The sequence below is a fragment of the Acomys russatus genome, chromosome 13, assembly GCF_903995435.1.
Source record: "Acomys russatus chromosome 13, mAcoRus1.1, whole genome shotgun sequence".
Lineage (NCBI taxonomy): Eukaryota > Metazoa > Chordata > Mammalia > Rodentia > Muridae > Acomys > Acomys russatus.
The window spans coordinates 56,177,971-56,198,785 of record NC_067149.1 but is presented as its reverse complement, the minus strand read 5'-3'; the positions used below and the strand labels follow the sequence as shown (position 1 = coordinate 56,198,785).

The following is a 20,815-nucleotide window of genomic DNA, read 5'->3' as shown; positions in this document are numbered from 1 at the left end:
CTAGATGTATTGTTGGCTGGAAAAAAAAAACCACATTAAAAATATTTTATGCTGCCTGGACCATGGCCAATCATGTTAGTAACTGGTTGGTTACCAACCTCAGCATTTTTTATTTTCTTAAGATAGGAACTTTTTAAAACTTTCTTCTTCTGTTCCAAAAGTAGAGATTTAAAGAGTTCTTCTCAGTGGCCTCGCTGCTACGCACGGTCCTCTTGGTTTTAAATATCATAGTGTTATGCGTCCAAATGGAAGCTTGGTTGGATAGAGCAGGAAACTATCTTATGCTTTTAATTAAAATGACTTTCTAAAATTCTCCAGATTGTTTTATTCACCACCCTTTTCTTCAACTTCATCTGCTTCATTGTGTTCCTGATCATTTTTCCTTGTTTATCTCCCAATCGCCCTCAGCGACATCTGAAGAGCATGGGGCACCATGTCAAAGGATGCAGACATTGACACTGCAGACCATTTTTTAGCTTTTTCAGAAACTGTTGTGAACTGTTTTATTTCAAAATCTTTGTTATCGTTTAAACACTAATGTGTCTTGAAGGTGGGACCATTATGATCATAATTAATATTCAATGTGTTCCTAAGGAAAAGGCTTTGAACCAGTAACAATGCTGTCCTTTTGAGATGAAGGAAAACTCAGGAGTCCATGGACACAGACGAAGATCATTTGTGCTCATTGGGGAAGGGCCTGTGCAAGGTTGGCTACTGGGCAAGTCTGAAGGAGAGGCCTCAGCAGAATTCAATACTGCTGGCCTTAGTCTTAAACTATAAAAGCATAATAAAACATATTATGATTAAGTTGATTTAATATGAAGGTACAAGGTATTTAAAGAAATAATTTTTGCATTTATAGAAAACAGATTTGACACATGATTGGAAAAGAAAAGTAATATATATTACATATTATGTGTATATAAATAATAAATATTAACAAGTATATATTAATTAACTCACAACTCAAAATTTGTTGGTGAAGAGATGACTTTAAAAAATAATAATTTCATTAATCAAATTAAAGAAATTAAAAAAGAAATAAAAAATATGAATAACAACTACAAGGAAGATTTTAAAATAAAGTATAAAATTATCATAAATATTGAAATTAATAATCTTCTAATTACTTTTTATTCCACATGTGGAGACATGGAAATTTATATGAATATATACATATATATATACACATACATGTATATATATGGTTGTATTAAATTCTGTTCTTACTCAATTAGTAGTTTATTACCAATTCCTATATCATTTTTCAGAAATGAATTTTATATCTACTGGTATTCTTAATGAGGCCTGTGGGAAATTTTCTGGATTTTTTAATTTTTAAATTATTTTTTTTCAAGACAGGGCTTCTCCGTGTAGTCTTGGCTGTCCTGGACTAACTTTGTAGACCAGGCTGTCCATGAGCTTACAACTATCGTCCTACCTCTGACTCCTGAGTGCTGGAATTAAAGGCATGTGTCACCACCACCTGGCTAAATTCTGGATTTTTATTTGAAGTACTTATAATCTACCATAAACAAATCTATTCATGTGAAAAATATAATCAGCTTTTTCATATATTTATATAATATATAAATGTATATACATAGAATAAAGTGGATTTGAGTAAAGCAAAGTAAGTACTGAATGTTATTAAATTTATCTTATGGGTAGGTGCAGAGAAGTGGATAAAATCAGAATATCTCATGCTAAAGGAAGAAAATGCCACTTGAGCAGAGAGGAGGCAGAGATTAAGGATTAAAAATAAACTCATCCATTTCAAGATCTGCTTTATGGGACAATGAATGTGTTTCCTCCTGCATTCACAAGTACAAATGAAGTATTTCAAGTTTATTGATTTCCTGCATTTAATAATATATTATTGAAAACATTGTAACAAACTTCTTAATCATCCACACAATTTAAACATGATGCACATATTTACTATGTAAAATTAATATGGACTATTATTAAGTTTTAGTAATAAATAATTTTAATCCAAATAAAATGTGTTAAAATGTGTCACTGAGAAACACTTATGTGTGTGTGTGTGTGTGTGTGTGTGTGTGTGTGTGTCTGTGTCTGTGTGTGAAAGAGAAGAGAGAGTGAGGGGGTAGAGAGAGAGGGCAGAGAGAATGTCTTTATAAACAATAAAATGTTAAAATGTCATTTTCATTCCTAAGCATGTTAAAAATAATGCACTAAATAGTTGATAGATTTAGAGTGTTGAATGTTATATTTGATCTTGCATGCTGTTTTCAATTTTTAAAGGAAGCTCAGTGCTCAGAAAGTAGCATATTAGATAGCAAGACCTAAGTTAAAGCCCCAAAGACTAGAGAAACACTTAGCTATGTGCCCATGGGAATAAGCACAGACACTTGCAAATGTGCCATATTTATTCACTTGCAGCAGGTTAGAAATTAGTGTAATCATTGGTGACAAAATACTGAGCTGATGTTGCTAGGACACAGAATATATATAAGTGCAGGTGATCTGTGAAAACGATCTATGGAGTAAGTCTTGGGCTGCTTTGCAGTGTCCATTTTAAACAAGGAGAATATTTTGAAATTTTGTGAATCAAATATTTTCATCATTTTAAATAAATTCAAAGGATTCATCCATAAAAACCTGGTATTTGGGCATTGTTTTAAGGAGACTGGGTGTGGAGCTAATGATCAGGCTTACAATAATTTTCCTTATGGAATTCATAGTTGGACGTTTGGATAATGGATTCGTAGCTGTCGTGAACATCATGGGCAGGGTCAAGAGAAGAAAGATCTCTTCAGTGGATCAGCTCCTCACCACCCCGGCCATCTTTAGAATCTTTGTGCTCTGGATAACATTTCTAGACTGGTGGATTTCTGTAGTATACAGAGTTTCTTTGATTACAGAATGTATGGTAAGAATTATTTATACTATATGGACAGTGACCAGTCATTTCAGCATCTGGTTGGCTACATGCCTCAGCATCTTTTATTTCCTCAAGATGGCTCTTTTCCCTAACTCTATGTCCTTCTACCTAAAGTGGAAATTTAAGAAAGTGGTTTCAATGTCATTGCTATCGTCACTGCTCCTCTTGTTTGTAGATATCCTAGTTATAAATACCAGCATCAATATCAAGATTGATGAATCTAGAGGAAACACATCTTATGTTTCCATTGCAAGGACTTTCCCACTGTTCTTTAGGTTTCTCTTATTCCAAAATTTTTTATTTATATTCATTCTCTTCACTGTGTCCCTGATAACTTTTTTTCTGCTCATCTTCTCCCTGTGCAATCATCTGAATAGTGTACAGCAAAATGCCCAGAGATCCAGAGATGTCTGCACCTCAGCCCACATAAAGGCCTTTCAAATGGTGGTCATCTTTCTCATGATTTATGTCAGTTTCTTTCTGTCTATGGCTGCAGTAGTTTGGATATCTGAAATAGATACAAATCAAGTTATCATGTTTTCAAATGCTACTCTAACAATTTTCCTGCTGTTCACTCAGTGTCTTAATTCTGGGAAATAATAAACTGAGAAAGGCGTGGCATTCTGTGCTGCAGTGGCTGAAGTACAGGCCAGAGAAGACACCTTCAGGTCCTGAGACCACTTCAGAGATCAGCTCAAATATTCTACAGAAAAATCAGATTACAAGAGAGGTTTGTATTTTCTATATAGATTTTTATATTAAAACTTTATACATCTGGACCAAAGAGTGGTTAGAAAGTTCACTTTCAAAACCATAGAACTTTGTAGTATATGTCACGTTCATGTCTTAGTATAGTTTTATACACAAGAACATTAACAAAGCATACTAAAATATAAGAAATATTTATAGTAATGAAATATAAATTTTGATAAGATTTATAATGTTTCAAAATTTAAAATAAGTCTATAGTGATATATATATATATATATTTATAATATGCAACTGAGTCAAGATATTAACATGGGCCCTTCTTTTGGTTGATCCCACCATCCTGTCTTAAGGTATCCTGTGTTCTTCATCCCTCTCAGTTTCTCACAGACCAGTCATCAAATTATGAAGACTCAAAGGTTTGCTATGAAATACAATAAATGGCAACACGAATGCAGCTGACCCAGAAAATCCCACAGAAATTGATGAATACATATCAATCAATCAAGTGCTTGAACTCCAACATATATTTGTGAATCTTTAATTCATAATTTTTGCAGTTGAGGAAAAAATATATAATCCAAATTAGGAACTCCAGCACTGGGACAATATGTAGAAAATCTTACGACTGCTACTAATATTTTCCAGAGAATGAATTACACACACACAAAGAAGCAGTTAAAATGGATCGATTTTTATTTCAATTATGTAATGGCTACTACTATTGTTTTTTCTTTATAATCTGGATAGATTTTGTTTGTGCCTTATTGAAACTTAGAGAGATAATGTCAGATTTGGTGAAGGTGATTGCATAGACATCTATGAGTTTATGTAACATTAGTCTTGGAAATGCCAATTGTATTATACAAATTTTATAATTATTATTGCTTCATGCCTACAAAAATTGAAGTAGACTCTTTTTAAAGTTACTTTGATTAGTAGGTCTTGGACTGATTTTTAATTTTTTATTATTCATTATAAACCATACTTATTATGATGAAATACTTGTTGCATCCCCAAAAGAAAAACAGAGAATGAATGGATTTGTTCTCACTATAGTCCATCACAGTGGTGAAAGCACAGTGCTTGAGGCTGAAGTATGGCATGCCATACGGAATCCACAAGTAGAAAAGAGACAGATGAATTCTCGGTCTCAGTTTCATTAAGTCTGGCAATCAGTCCTGGCTATAGTGCCACCATCATGTAGGATGGATCTTCCCAACTTTTCATTATCTAAAATACCCCCCTATACAACTATTGCCCAAGGTTTGTCTCAGGTGTTATCCTGGACACTTTCAAGATGATAATCAATATAGCTCATTAATTACACTAGGTAAAAAAACAATTGGGTTGTGGAAATTTAAGTAAATCCTGTACCGAAGGCCCAGGATTCTGTATCCTGTCCACTGCCCATTTTTTCCTCTCTTTACTTCTTTTGTCCCAATTCCTCCAACTAGGAGAAATCTTCACATTAGTAAGCATAATTTTAACAGCTAACTATATCATGGTAATAACCAGAACTATAATTGTTTTAACTTAGACAAACTGAGATGCTCTTGTAGGTAAAACTTGTTTGCAGTGTTTAGTAATACAGTAGGTACATTGACTTCTCTTTAGTCATTTAAAAACAGATTAAGTTATTTTAAAAGTGAAGATTTTTCTTTGATTTTTCAAATTGAGAATTTTTATTTAAAACTTCCATTTGCACAGGTAACCAACTTAGGGTCTGAACGCATAGTGGTTCTGGTCATTTGTGTTATAAAATCTTGAAGAAAACAAAATTTAAAAACTTGATAATTAGCAATGACCAACTGCTGATGTCTTCAAAACATTTTGCATTACATCTGTCACTGTAGAGTTTGGAGAAGTAATTGTGATAATTGTTATCTTTTATTTAAATTTTCTTAAGTGACTAGCATGTTAGAGGCACTGTTGCAATGTTTGATCTTAAGATTAAGTTGACGCACAAGAGACCCACCTCTCAAGACTTCATGAACAGAATGTGTTGGTGTATGAGTCATAAGTAAATATATTTTGCATGTATAATAATGGTCAGCCATGTTATATTGTGTTTCAGTTGCATTCTGAGAAACTTCTCTAAATTCAGGAACTTAAATTATTGTTTTCCAATCATTCTCAGCAACCTTTAAAAGTTGAGCTTGTATATCCATGGAGGACATCTCTCCCCCAACCCACAGTATTTGTGTGGGGGTGATGGCTGGGAGTGGGTATATACTAATTGCCAGTAGACACATGTTTTATTTGTAGTAAACTCATTTATCTCACTAGTCAGTTTGCTTGCAAAATCTCACATCATTAATCTCTATTGTGTGAAAAACTTTTCCTAGGGAGATGCTATATGCATGTTTACTCACTGTAGATGGGGGCCCACAGCAGATAAATGTATGGATACTACAAAAATCCAATGTGGTGAACCAATGAATTTTAGTAGGTTTTTTTCCAGGAGCAGAAATGACTCAGAGACAGCTACAACATCAGCATGCGACAGCTCACAACATCTGGGAACGTAGAGTGCACTGCATAGCCTGCAGGCAGCCCAACAGGCTGGAGTATCCTTCCTAGGTTATCTGGTTGCTCTCAACCTGTTCATGCCAGCTTGACTGGGCTCTGCTTATTCTAGGAAGCTGGTTTGGCTTCAGTCTTTGCAGTTTGGCTTGTCTGAGAGTGACTCTTAGCAGTCTTTACTGCTTTCTCTAAGAAGGAGTAGTCTAGTGAATCTAGGAGATTTCAGGGACTTCCTTGAAGATACTTTGAGTTGTTTACCTTCTGTCTCAAAGAGCTCCTTGTAGGATGGAATGGATTATTTATACAAGAAACATAACTCCTGACACAGGAATCACAGCAGACCACCACACCTAGCTGACTTTTGCTGCGTTCTGGATTCTGAAATATGTTATTCATTCTATTATGGCAAGCAGTTTAGAACCCATGAATTTGAAAGAGAGCAAGGAGAGGTATTTTGAAGGATTTGGATGAGAGAAAGGGAAGGAGGACATTCTGTATTTTATTACTAGCTAAAATGAAGAAATGATTGGAAAGAAAACTGTATAGATTACTTACATACATTTGCAACAGTGAAAAACTAACCTAACATACAAAAAAGTAATGAATTGCCTTGGGAAAGGATTGGCAAAGAACTGTTTTAAAACCTCTTTATAAATTTGATTAGATATTTATTTTTTATCTCCCCGTCTCCCTTTCAAATTCATGGTCTCTGTTTTCACTATTGTTATAGCATGCATATTTTTGACAATGGTTGGATTAAATATTTTACATATACTTTTATATTATACATATATACAATAAACTACTCACAGCAAGAAGAAGCACAAAACAGTCTAGAATTATATACGTTACATACATAGTGTTTTGTCTATTTGTATTAGACAGCCTTGAAAAAACATCTTTCTTATCTTGGTGAGTCTAAAATTCTGAATGTAAATCAATATCTATCATATCTAATCATTATCAGGTTAAAACATTTATCTAGGCCTAAGACATCTTAACCCCTAAACAGCTAAGCTTAATTGTAAAACTAAACTATCTGGTCTTCAATCTCATCAGTGATTTGAGAAGGAATAAAATTAATCACCTGAGTATACGGGGAGTGCAAGATTGGACTCAGGGAGGTCTATCATTTCCTTTCTCTGTCATTCGTAGGTTTGGAGATAGGGGTTGAAAATAAAGAAAGAGGGATATAGAAATATATAGGGAGATAGGACAAAAAGTAAATTAGTGAATCTACTCCTCAACTTAAAGCCTTAATGTTATTCACAAGGTTACTTTTTAACTCACTAGTATAGAATTTTGAATATAGATGCAAAATAAGTTTAATTTTAGATACATTGTACAGAATTCAAATTTAAGATTATTCTACACACACATCATACACATTTATACTCTAATGTGTGGTATTGTAGCCATACAACTCAATTATAATACAAGATTTACTTCCAATACTTTGAAAATGCTATTGCAGGCTGTTTATGATAAGCCTGGGACTTTCTCAGAAAACTGGGAATAGGGCTTCCTCAAGACCCAACTATTCCACTCCTTGGAATATACTGAGAAAATGCTCCAGCACATCACAAGGACATATGCTCAACCATGTTCATAGCAGCTTTATTCATAATAGCCAGAACATGGAAACAGCCTAAGTGTCCCTCAGTTGAAGAATGGATAAAGAAACTGTGGGACATTTACATTATGGAATACTACTCAACTACTAAAAACAAGGAAATCCTGAAAGTTGTGGACAAATAGATGGGACTAGAAATGATCATAATGATTGAGTTCACCCAGAAGCAGAATGACTCACATTATATTTACTCACTTATAATTGGGCACTAGCCCAAAAACCATGTGCCATGAAAGTCTTCACCTACCAGGAGATTGGGATAGACATAAGCACATCCTACTGAGATGTGCTAGGTAAGAGAAATATAGGAGATGGGGAAATAGAAAGACCCAGAGAGTCCTAGAAATCTACAAGAACAACATTGTGGATGTGTGTATTGGGGTTTAGGGGGGTCTGCTCAAACTACTGCACTGACCAAGGACAATACAAGCAGTAAACATCGAACCCCTACTCTGATCTACCAAATGGACAGGACATTCTCCATAGTTAAGTGGAAAGCGGGGACTGTCTGACATGAACTCGGGAGCTCCATATTTGACCCCTTCACCTTGGTGGCTAGGCCTGATGGCACTCAAAGAAAGAATAAGCAGGCTACCAAGATGAGACTTGATAGCCTATGACCATTTAGTGGGGGAGGAGGTCCCTCTTGGTCTTAGACCCAGGGGAGGGGAATAGGGTGAAAGGAGGAGGGAGAGAGGAATGGGAGGATACAAGTGATGGAATAACACTTCAGTTGTAATCTGAATAAATTAATAAAATTAAAAAATTTAAAAAAGAAACAAACAAAAAGAAATGCAAAAACATGTATGTCCAAATGAGTAAGTCACATGCAAAGGATGACATTAAAAGATGTACCACTATTTACATTTTAGCAAATAAATATTCAAATTACAGTGCAAGGTTTCATATGTAAAGTATAACATTGCAAAGCCCAGCAGAGAACATAATATCATTCTTAAAATTTGGTAGTTGTGTGCTCAAGAAAAATGGGTTCAGATTTTACAATTTAGTTAAGAATTCGCTTGGAAGCATACTTTTAGGGTTTTCCAGAGGCACTCATTGCCCATTTCAGATTTGGATTCACCTACCTGCACAATTAAAGCTAGATTACATATGCCCATGATGAGTTAAGGCAGAGACTGCCTGTTAACAAACATGTCAAGCCTGTAGGCTTTGGCTATCATAATTTCTCTTGTAAAATTCATAATGGGGACTTTGGGGGATGGATTTATGGTACTGATAAACAGCAGTTCCTGTTTCAAGAATTGGAAAAGCTCTATAATTTATTTTATTCTCAGTTATTTGACCATCTCCAGAATGTATTTTCTACATTGTGGATAACAATGCAGGTGTCTCTTTCAGTACATTCTGTAAGACATCTAAGAATCCACAAATACTTTTGACATTGTCTGGACAAGATCCAAATGTTTGTGCACAGCCTGTCCACCTGTGCTAGTATCTAATGCTTGTTCAAGATAGTCAAGCTTCCTTTTTCATACATTTTTTATTTTTGACATATACATTTATGTTGTTACATATATATATACAATAAACTACCTATAGCAAGAAGAATCATGACACAATCAGGAATTATAAAAATGTTACATTCTTAGTGTTTTGGCTGTTTGTATTTGACAGCCTTGAAGAAAACATCTTTCCTATCTTGGTATGTCTAAAATGCTGATTTTGATAGTGAACCATTCTAATCAAATTGTCTTCTGTATTAAACAAAGAAATCATAAGGTGCTTCTTGATGTTGGCCTAGGGACAATCATATATTTCTTTATATTTCTCATTTTCATGAAAACAATAGCTAACAATTTTATCTATATTATGGACAAAATTGGAACGAAACACAAACCCTCACTTTTTAGATACTCTAAATGGTTTCTTAGTCTACCATTTTCTCTATAATATGATTCCTACTTTCTTTTATGTTATAGCTCTGACATAATTTCTTATTTTAATATTCTCTTTTTTGAAGCCATCTTAGGATGATGAAATGACAGGGCATACATATCAATGACACAAGCATAGAAACATGCACAAGAGCTATGAAAACTATAATTTCATTTCTTTTGTTCATCATCAGATAGTATATCAGCAACAATATGATTATGTTGTCTTACTCCACTCTTGACAATGTGGTTGCACAGACTATTGTTTGTATCATACCATTTCTATATCTATCTATCATCCCTTCTAATTTTATGGAACAGCAAATTGAAATTAGCATTGCAGTGTGTGTTGAGAATGCTGGTATGTCATAGTAGAGGTTATCCCTCATTTCAGTAAGTACACCCAATATGGTTGATGGTTTTCTAAGTTAAGAAAAAGGAAGGCAGAAGAAAGAAGGAGAAACTCCCTATATACTTTTTCAAATCATCTTTTCCTGTCATTCTTTCCTTTATATGCTACTAAGAATTGTTGAGTAAATCCATACACATTTAAAATAAATAGAAATGTTTTTGACCATTATTTGCATTAGATATAAATATTATTAATAATATCATGATATAATGGGAAAAATTCTTTAAATTAGGCACTACACTACAAAATAATTTTAATTTTATTAATAAATGGTAACAATAAAAATATAATTCAAATGAATGAATATTGTGATAGATATTTATTTGTAATATAGGTACATATGAAGATTTGTACATATAAATGTAACTATGGAGTTCTTAAGATAAATTTTAAATTGTCTACTCTAAATATGTTAAGTAATTATTTGTTACCACACCAACATAAAGTAAACATTCATATTTATGGTGTTATGAAATTTTTTTTTATAGAATAAAATCATATCACTAAAAGGACATATTACAAATTCTTTCCAAATTTGAGGCCAATCCTATAAAAGGGATCACAACAAATAGATTTCAAATTAATAATCAGAACTTGGATTAAATTTACGTTGCACCTACTGGATTAAATGTATAAGGAATGTAAGAATCTAGATGAAACCTATTACAAATTTGAATATGAAGGACATGGATGAAGAATATTCAAGGTTTCATGAGTAATTAGATCATAGACATGATCTTACTAAAAAAGACACTGCTGAGAAATGAAAGAATATTTCCAGTGAGGCAACAGCCAAGAGAAAATACAGTGATTGAAGATTTGTTAAACTTCACAATAATGGTGATTCATCTTCTCAAAATACAGCTGGTCTGTATATTTAACAGGAATATAAAACAGAGCTAAAGTTAAAGCATAAACCAATACATTTTAACTTATTTTATGATATTATTTATTAATTGTAGCAATGTGAATTTGGACAATTATTTTGCAAGATATGATATATATTATAATGAAATTATATAATTACCTAGTATAAACATAGTATATCGATGTTACAAAAAATATAGTTAAATTAGTTATATGGTAGCAGGATGAAAAATAAAACTTACAGTGATAGCTGAAGTCCTAAAATAAATATGGTTTACAAAAGAGCTGAATAATGTTAAGATTACAGATGATGAGAGTTCAATACACAGATACACAGTCACCTCAAAATTGTTTTTGTTTTGTTTTGTTTTGTAGGGTAATCGTTGGGGACATCAATATTGGATAAGTATAAGTAAATCATAGTAAAACCGTGATTTGAAAGACAAAATAAAACCATGATTTGAAAGATGAAATTTAAGTCTAATGTACTTCATAATTCAATAGACAATAATTTGTTGATAATCTGAAATTGAAGTAGAAGAGAGCACCATGAATTTTAGCTGTGAGTTTTTTTATATACAAAATGATTTGTTTCCCAAAGTGCTAAGTCTATAAAGAAGACCTCCAGTTTAATGGAGACATACATAAGTGATAGCCTCTGCAATACAGAAATTGTTGGCATAAAGTGCCGATAGCATCACTTTCGAAAACACAGAGTTGCAGAGAGAGAGAAGAATGAAATGTGCACAATCAGAGCTGGCACAATTGAGAAAGTAAAACAAAATGATGTGACAATAATCGGTGCTTTCTATCATTTCGTCTTGTTCAACTCTCCTATCTCGGCAAGTGTTTAAGCCTCACACTCCTTCACAAAGAGTGTGTTACCTAATGTTGATTAGGTAAGATTTCTGCTGTTTTATTCATCGACAGGATGCTAACCAATAAAGTTCATTTCAAATACTCACAACAGACAACTTGATATAACTATAAATTATGTTATTTTCATGAAAATAGATTGAACTTGAGATTGTCCAGTTAAGTTAAGCAAGCCAGTTTCAGAGAGATACAAGCTTCTAACACATAAACAGAATCTCAAATATATTTCTTTATGCAGACTACTTTAGGAAAAGAACACATCTACTAAGAGAGTGGAAGTGCAGGCCAGAATGAGAAGAGGATATTGTAGGGGAAGTATTAACAACACATAACCACATGTCTGAAATTGTCGCAATGAAATCTATCATTTTATGGAATAAACACATAATAACAAGTGGAAATTTTTGTTAGTACTATTACAGGGCATTCAAAATGTGATCTATTGGTGCAGAAATGAAGTTATGATGAGCATGTCCATTTACTTTTTTTTTCTTTAGGTAAACAAAACATATCCTACTAACTTCTAAGATACAAAAGATGTGTCTTTAATGCTATAAAGAGTCCATATGAAAGTCCATATGTCATATATACATACACACATATATGCATACATATTTATTTATTCAGATTTAATTATTGTATACAGTTAGCATGCACCACCACGCCTGGCGCAGTTAGCTAACTTTTAAGCAATGATACAGCATTCTAATTTAACCAATGGATTACCATAACAACACTGTGAATTATAATTAAATTTGGAAAATTATCAAAAATAATACAATAGTATTGTTTTGTATATGTATAAATATTCTATATATCTTACAGAAATGTTTGATGATCAGTAATGGCAAATATGCTAATTTGTAAGCTATACTTTTGTGAAATAAAAATTTGCTTTTTTGCATCAAAGTACTGAGATGTTACATTTTAATAAAGATGAAAGATTACATTTTATTTTTTTAACTCACTTCTTGTATATCAACATTCTCAGAACCGTATCAACTCATATCCATTTCTCTGTCTTGCTTACAGAAGATGTATGATTTCTGATATTTTTGTAGAGTATTATTTAATGCACAGGTTCTTTTCAAATGCATCACTAATTTTATTCAATATTATCACTATTTTTTCCCTGGGTTAGAATAAAGTTCAAATGTGTTGTCTGTTCTGTCATAAGTTACAGTCTACCAAGTGCATTTTGAGTTCTCAATTTGTCAGCTACCATGAAGCATTTTCTTGCTTACCAATAATTTTCAAGCCAAAATTAGTTTTTAAGTCATTTGTTTCAGCAATATCCCATTATTTGATGTTAATCCCATACTTATCAGGATTGTGTACTCTGGCTTATGCATGCTAACAAGCCCTCATAATGTCAATGATGTCATTCAGAAGTGTGCAGTTTCTGCTTGGCTTCCCTTCTATGTTAGTGCTCAGATCATCATAGTGACCTGGGATGACAGATATTCTTTCTATGTCTTATAAGATGAGATCCAATCAGTGGTTTGCAGTCATTCAGAGGCACAGTGCCATTACACACTATGAGAGAAAGTAAAGTCCCAACAAAGTTGTATAACCTTAAGTAGAAGAAAGTGTCTCTAATAAAAGTAATTATTTTTACACTCTTGAAATATGTGAGATATTATTGTGCAGTTCCTCTTTCATTTTCATGACTTCCATTTTATTCATACAAAATTGTATCTGATATAATTAGCTATTTCTCAGGAGAAATAACACAAAGCTTGCAGGTAGAGAAAGAGGAAATAGCTGTATTTGAATGTTAATAAATGTGGGTTTGACTACACTTCATGATTTTCTATGAAATATTTCAGCATGTGTGAGTACATAGATCACATGGCCTTTGCTGAGAAATCAGAGACTAAAGAGGCTCAACATTAATATTCTTAGTTACTTTAACAAACCTGTAAAATTCTCTTTGACTTTAGGGTAATTATTGCATAAGAAGCAAGAGTGGAAGGAGAACTTGGCTGTGCATCCCAGAGTACTCAGGTCAATTCATCTGAGCAAATAACAAGTGTTGAATCTTCTCTGTCTAGTCATGGGGAATACTGCATAGCATCTCTTCCATGGTCATGGTTACAGAGCTCCTATTTTGAAATCTAATAAAGGATTCATGACAGGGTCAAACAAAGAAAGCTGCCCTTATTAGATCAGATTTTTGTTCCCTTGGCAATTTCCAGAACTGCTGTAATCTGACAAATGTTGCCAACTTGATTTAAGAGTAGGCATTATTCATTTTCAATTATGGCTGAACAGAATTAAGAATTTTATTTTATTTTTGAGTTACTTTTAAATAATTCAGTTTATGTCCCAATTATAGCCCACTCCTTCATCTCCTCCTGGTCTCACATCCCTCTCCCTCATCCTGCCACACCCTGTCCCATATTACTCAGAAAGAGGGAGCCCTCCTCTCCTATCATCTGAGTACAGCCTACCAAATGCCATCTGGACTGCCAGCATCCTCTATCTCTATGATCAGGAAAGTCCCCTACACCCACCCTTTCCCCCCTCCTCCAGGGGGAAGTAACCAATGAGTGGACACCAGAGTTCATGTCAGAGGTAGCCAGTATTCTCCATATTATGGAACCCATAAGGAGACTGGGCTGCCTATTGACTATGTCTGGGCAAGGGGTCTAGATCATCACCATTCATGGTCTTTGGTTGGTGCATCAATCTCTGGGCCCCCAACCCTCCCCCTGCCCAGATTTGTTGGCTCCTTTGGTCTCCTTGTGGTGTTCCTGTCCCATCTAGGTCTTTTGTTCCCCCAACTCTTCCAGAAGACTTGCTGTGCTCCACCCCAAAGTTTGGCTGTGAGTCTCAGTATCTGCTTCAATTTCCCACTAGGTGGAGTATTTCAGAGGACTTCTATGGTAGGCTCCTTTCTTGTTCCTTCTCTTCAACTATTCCCTGTGTTATTCTGTTTGCTCTTCTGAATGAGAATTAAGCATCCTCTGTTGGGTTCTCCTTGGTATTTAGCTTCTTTAGGTCTGTGTATTCTAGTTTGGTCATCCTGTACTATGTGGCTAACATCTGCTTATAAGTGAGTATGTACCATGCATGTCTATCTGGGTTTGGGTTACCTCACTCAGGATGACTTTCTTCTAGTTCTGTCCACTTGCCTGCAAATTTCAAGATTTTCTTGTTTTTAATAGCTGAGTAGTATTCCACCGTGTAGATGCACCACAGTTTTCTTTATCCACTCTTCAGCTGAGGGGCATCTGGGTTGTTTCCAGATTCTGGCTATTATGAATAAATATGCTATGAACATAGTTGAACAAATATCCTTGTTATATGCTGGAGCATCTTTTGAGTATATGCCCAGAAGTTGTATAGCTGGGTCTTGAGTTAGCATTATTCCAAATTTTCCAGAAAGCACCATATTGATTCCCAAAGTAGTTGTACAAGTTTGCACAACCACCAGCAATGGAGGAGTGTTCCCCTTTCCCCACATCCTCACCAGTATGTGTTGTCACTTGAGTTTTTCTATCTTAGCTATTCTGAAAGGTGTTAGAAGAAATCTCAGAGTTGCTTTGATTTATATTTCCCTGATGATTTGGGACATTGAGCATTTCTTTAAGTGTTTCTCAGCCATTAGATATTCCTCTGTTGCAAATTCTCTGTTTAGTACTGTACCCCATTTTTAATTGGATTATTTGGTTTGACGGTGTTTAACTTCTTGAGTTCTTTATATATTTTGGATATTAGACCTTTGATGGATGTAGGGGTGGTAAAGATCATTTCCACTCTGTGGGCTGTTGTTTTGTTCTGTTGACAGTGTCCTTTGCCTTACAGAAGGTTTTCAGTTTCATGAAGTCCCATGTACTAATTGTTTATCTTAGCCATGTGCTGTTGGTGCTCTGCTTAGCAAATTGTCTCCTGCGCCAATGAGTTCAATTCTCATCCCTACTTTTTTTTTTCTGACATATGCAGTGTGTCTCATTTTCCAGGAAACAGCTACAGTTTATAAGCAGCTTGATCAAAGTGGATACAAAATCCACTAAAAAATTGGTAGCCATCCCGTATACAAAAGCCCAAGGGCTGAGAAAGAACTTATAAAAACAACAACCTTCATAGTTGCCACAGAAAAAAGTATCTTGGTGTAACTCTTACCAAGCAAGTCAAAGACTTGCATGACTGAAGAAAGAAATTGAAGAAGATATCAGAAGATGGAAAGATCTCTCATGCTCAAGGGTAGGCAAGATTAGCATAGTAGAAATGCCATCTTACCAAAAGCAATCTACAGAGTCGGTGCAATTCTCAAGAAAATGCCGGACTAGAAAGACGGCTCAGAGGTTAAGGACTAGAAAGACGGCTCAGAGGTTAAGAGCACTGTCTGCTCTTCCAGAGGTCCTGAGTTCAATTCTCAGCAACCACATGGTGGCTCATGACCATCTATAATGAGATCTGGTGCCCTCTTCTGGAGTGCAGGTAAAACACTGTGTATAAAATAAATAAATAAATCTTTAAAAAAAAAAAAAAAAAAAAAAAAAAAAAAAAAAAAAAAAAAAAAAAAAAAAGAAAATGCCAAAATAATTATTCACAGATCTTGAAAGAACAATTCTCAACTTCATATTTAAAAAAACCTAATAGCTAACATAATGTTGTACAACAAAATATCTTCTGGAGGTATCTCCCGTTCTGATCTCAAGCTGTAATAAAAAACTGCATGGTATTGTCCAAAAAAAAAAAATAGATAGGTATATCAATGGAATCAAATAAAAGACCCAGAAATAAACCCACACACTGATGGACTCTTGATTTTGACAAAGAAATCAAAAGCTTACGATGTAAAAAAGATAGCATCTTCAAAAAATTGTGTTGTTTTAACTGGATGTCTACGTAGGTAAAATGCAAATAGGTCCTTATTTATCACTCCACACAGAACTAAAGTCCAAGTGAATTAAACACCTCAACAGATTTTTTTTTTTTAACTTGGGTAGTCTGCAATAACTTCAGTCTCTGGCTTCCTACCAACCATGGCATCTTATATTTTCTCAAATTAGTTTTATTTATTCCAGCTTCTGCTGGAGATTATTTTCATATCTGAAGTGAACAAAACCATCTTTCAACATTTGAGTTGTAAGAAAGCTATTGCACAAATCCCTCCTAGTTATCCCTGCCACAATGAAGAAACATGTGATATCCCATTTTATCTAGACCCCAATTCAAGCGCATTTTCTTTCTGAACATACTAACAAACAAAATATAAATGTAAAAATATTAAGAGTAGCTACTGACAAGAAGGCCATTGTGTCATTTACTTTACAAATAGACCTTGAAGTACATGTTAACAATTTCTGGTTAAATGCTGATGTATGAACAGTAAGTTATTCTCCCGTGCTTTTCTATCTTAGTTAGCCTGTCTACATCTCAATAGTGCAGTTAGCCTGTCTACATCTCAATAGTGCAGTTAGCCTGTCTACATCTCAATAGTGCAGTTAGCCTGTCTACATCTCAATAGTGCCCAGGATAGAAGTTTTACACAACTTTCACTTCTTATATAAGGTTATGGAAAAATCCATGTGAAAAAGACAATATACTATAAACCTTTCAATTTTATGTTTTCAGGTTTTATATTGGCAACTAACAATCTATTTTCAGGATATATATAGGCCTGTTTGAGACTTGTTATTAAATTCAGGATAACATTGTTTTTTAAATACAGATATCAAATTTCCCAGTATAGTTTACTATATAGATTGTCTTTTACTGCTGTTTCAACTTAATACTCTATCAAAAACCAGTTGATTATACTTAGATCTATTTATACCATTGTATACTATATTCTGTTTAAAATATTTGTAGGGCTATATTTTAATCACATGTCCTCTTAATGTTTGTTTTTGTTCATTGACTGTTTAAGGCTTTATTTTGCTGTGTAACCCAGGCTGGTTTTGAACTCATCATTGGCTTGACTCTAAGTCCTAAGCTGTGAAATACTTGCATCATTATGGTCAACTAGGACTATCTCTTGATGTTGAAGAATAATACTATGTATTGAAATATAATTTGACCATGTCCCCTGGAGGGGGAGACCTGGTGGCACTCAGAGGAAGGACAGCAGGTTACCAAGAAGAGACTTGATACCCTATCAGCATATACAGGGGGAGGTAATCCCCCTCAGGAACAGTCATAGGGGAGGGGAATAAGGGGAAAAGGGGAGGGAGGAAAGAATGGGAGGATACAAGGCATGGGATAACCATTGAGATGTAACAAGAATAAATTAATAATAAAAAATTTAAAAAAAAAGAATAAAACCTACCAGATTGTTCTTCTTTTTATTTTATCTTTGAGAATGTCGTACATGGGCCTTCTTTTAAATAAAGTGGTTATAAAACCTAGTCACTGAGAATATGGTGTTTCTAATATACACTAAAAATTAAAGGAATTAAGCCATGCTTTCTATGAAGAAAATACATTACAAACACAAAGATAGCAAGATACAATGTTGCTATTATTGGAATTAACTAACTTTCTAGAAGGGCAAGGAAATCAGGATGATTGATGCAGAGGAACAGAGAAAAACCTTTGGAGATAAGACCAAAGAGAGAAAAAAGAGATCACATTATTTAAGACGTCAAGAGCATTGGAAGGGCCTGGCTCTTTTATGGTTGGGAGTTAAAGACATTAAAGGCTGTTGAGCAGAAACATGCCATAATCAAATATTCTTAATGAAAATTTTTATTTATTTTTATTTTATGTGTATGAGTGTTCAACTAAATATGTTTACTCACCAAGTGCGTGTAGTGCAGGTATTGCCTGTGAAGGCAAAAAGAGGTCATTGTTTCCTCTGGCACTGGTGGTACTGATATAATCCTCTATGTGGGTGATGAAATGGAACCTTGATCCCCTGCAAGAACATCAAGTGATCATAATCTCTGTGCCATTCCACCAGTCCCCATAATATAATAATAATAAGAATTCTCTTTTTGATACACTAGCCCACATCTTTCTGCTATTTTATTGGTTATTGATAATACATTTACATTTGTATTTTTCACTTATGCTCAAAGAAAAAAGTGCATATAAAATGTGAATGCATGTGGCTGTTAGGCATGGCAAGCATCATTGCACAGTAAGCGGCAGCCGAGAGGAAGCTTGAAATTTTGTACATGAGCTTCTTACATCTCAAATGCTGAAAACTGGGGGCTACAACTCTACACAAAACTGAGCTCTTACAGAGGGCCACAGAACAATATCTGTGTGTTCTATAAGTCATCAGCAATGATGGTAGATTCAAAATGTATCACTTGGCTAAATTTTGAATGAATCATATTGTTGTCATCTTTGTCCCCTAGAACACAAGCTGCTAGAATCAAATTTTCTTCAGCAGCGACAATGCAAAAATGATAAAACAGTGAAAGACAATATGTACTTATTTGCATGTTAGCAAATGACAGTTGGATGCACTTCATGATCCTCTGCACCGCATTTTGCCTTCTAGAAATATATAAATATCTTAGCCTTGATTGAAATAAGAGAAAATTTTTTCACAAGAGCATGCAGAATCATTAGAAAACTTTCAATACTCTCACTGACACTATGTGAGTCATTGCAAAAGAAGTAAGAATTGAATCAAAGTTGTGTTGTGAGTTTCTGAGAATATACGGGACATTTCAGCTTTGCAAATGATCAGCAGTGAATCGTATGTGTCCGGACATGGGAAGTTCCCTGTATGGCATCTTCACTATTGTTATGGTTGCAGAGTTTATATTTGGAAATGTGAGCAATGGATTCATTATGCTGACAAACTGCGTTGAATTGATCAGGAAAAGAACCCTTTCTCCCATTGGTTGGATCCTATTTTTCTTGGCCATTTCCAGAATGGTTTTGATATGGGAAATGTTACTAGCATGGCTAAAATATCTTCAGTATTCCTTTTCATATTTGGCTGGAACTGAATTAAGGATTATGATGTTCGCATGGGTAATTTCCAACCACTTCAGTCTTTGGCTTGCAACCATCCTGAGTATCTTTTATTTGCTCAAAATAGCCAGTTTCTTCAGGCCTATTTTTCTATATCTGAAGTGGAGAATAAAGAAAGTGATTCTGATGATCCTTCTGGGAAATTTAGTCTTCTTGCTGTTGAACTTATTACAAATAAACAAACATGTGAAAGACTGGATGTATCAGTATGAGAGAAATACAACCTGGAATTCCAGAATAAGTGAATTTATGGAGTTTTCAGATCTGGTCTTATCCAAGATGATTGTGTTCTCTGTAACGCCATTCATAATGGCCCTGTTCTCCTTCATCCTGCTGATCTTCTCCTTGTGGAAACATCTCCAGAAGATGCATCTCAATTCCAGAGGGATACAAGATTCCAGCACCAAAGCCCATGTGAACGCCTTGAGAATTATGGTCTCTTTCCTTTTACTCTATGCCACTTACTTCTTATCCTTATTTATATCATTGATTCCTATGGCACATCAAAAAGGAATAGATCATATGTTTACCCTATCCTTTGGCCTTTTCTACCCCTCAAGCCACTCATTTATCTTGATTCTGGGACATTCTAATTTAAGGAAAGCCTGTCTTTTGGTAGTGACACAGCTGAGGTGTACGAGAAAGCATTAAAAATTCATTGTTCCATAAGGCAGTGAAGCAACATGCTATTAGGCATATGGTACTCTCTAAGTTGTAGAGCCCTAGGCTAACATTAACACTGAAAAATATATAATTTTGAGATTTTTTTCCATATGTGATAAATACATCAGAAAGTTAGAACAATGCTAAAACAGTGTGCTCTTATATAGATGTGAGAATCAGATTTTATGCATGTAGCCAAAGAATAAAAACATATGTCTGTGACCTAAAAAGTAAGTTGGCTGATACATTTATATTTGGATCCAGGTTGAGATGCATAGTGAGAACCAGGTAATAACTGTACAATACAGATTTTAATTTTCATCTAACTGTGAGTTATCTCAAATCAATGTCATTGTACACATAAGCAATATTTTCAAACA

The 20,815-nt window shown here is 34.3% G+C and overlaps 1 protein-coding gene and 1 pseudogene across 1 annotated transcript; both read left to right on the top strand.

The window, feature by feature from the left end:
• Positions 1–8,930: 8,930 nt before the first annotated feature.
• On the top strand, positions 8,931–10,070 carry LOC127197715 (taste receptor type 2 member 125-like; annotated as a pseudogene).
• A 9,435-nt stretch (positions 10,071–19,505) lies between these two features.
• Tas2r13 (taste 2 receptor member 13) lies at positions 19,506–20,423 on the top strand. Its single transcript, XM_051154619.1, has one exon. It carries the CDS (start codon positions 19,506–19,508, stop codon positions 20,421–20,423), a length of 918 nt encoding a protein of 305 aa, XP_051010576.1.
• The last annotated feature ends 392 nt before the right edge of the window (positions 20,424–20,815 follow it).

Coding starts and splice junctions, on each gene's coding strand:
- Tas2r13 (XM_051154619.1), top strand. CDS start 19,506: ATGGGAAGTTCCCTGTATGGCATCTTCACTATTGTTATGGTTGCAGAG.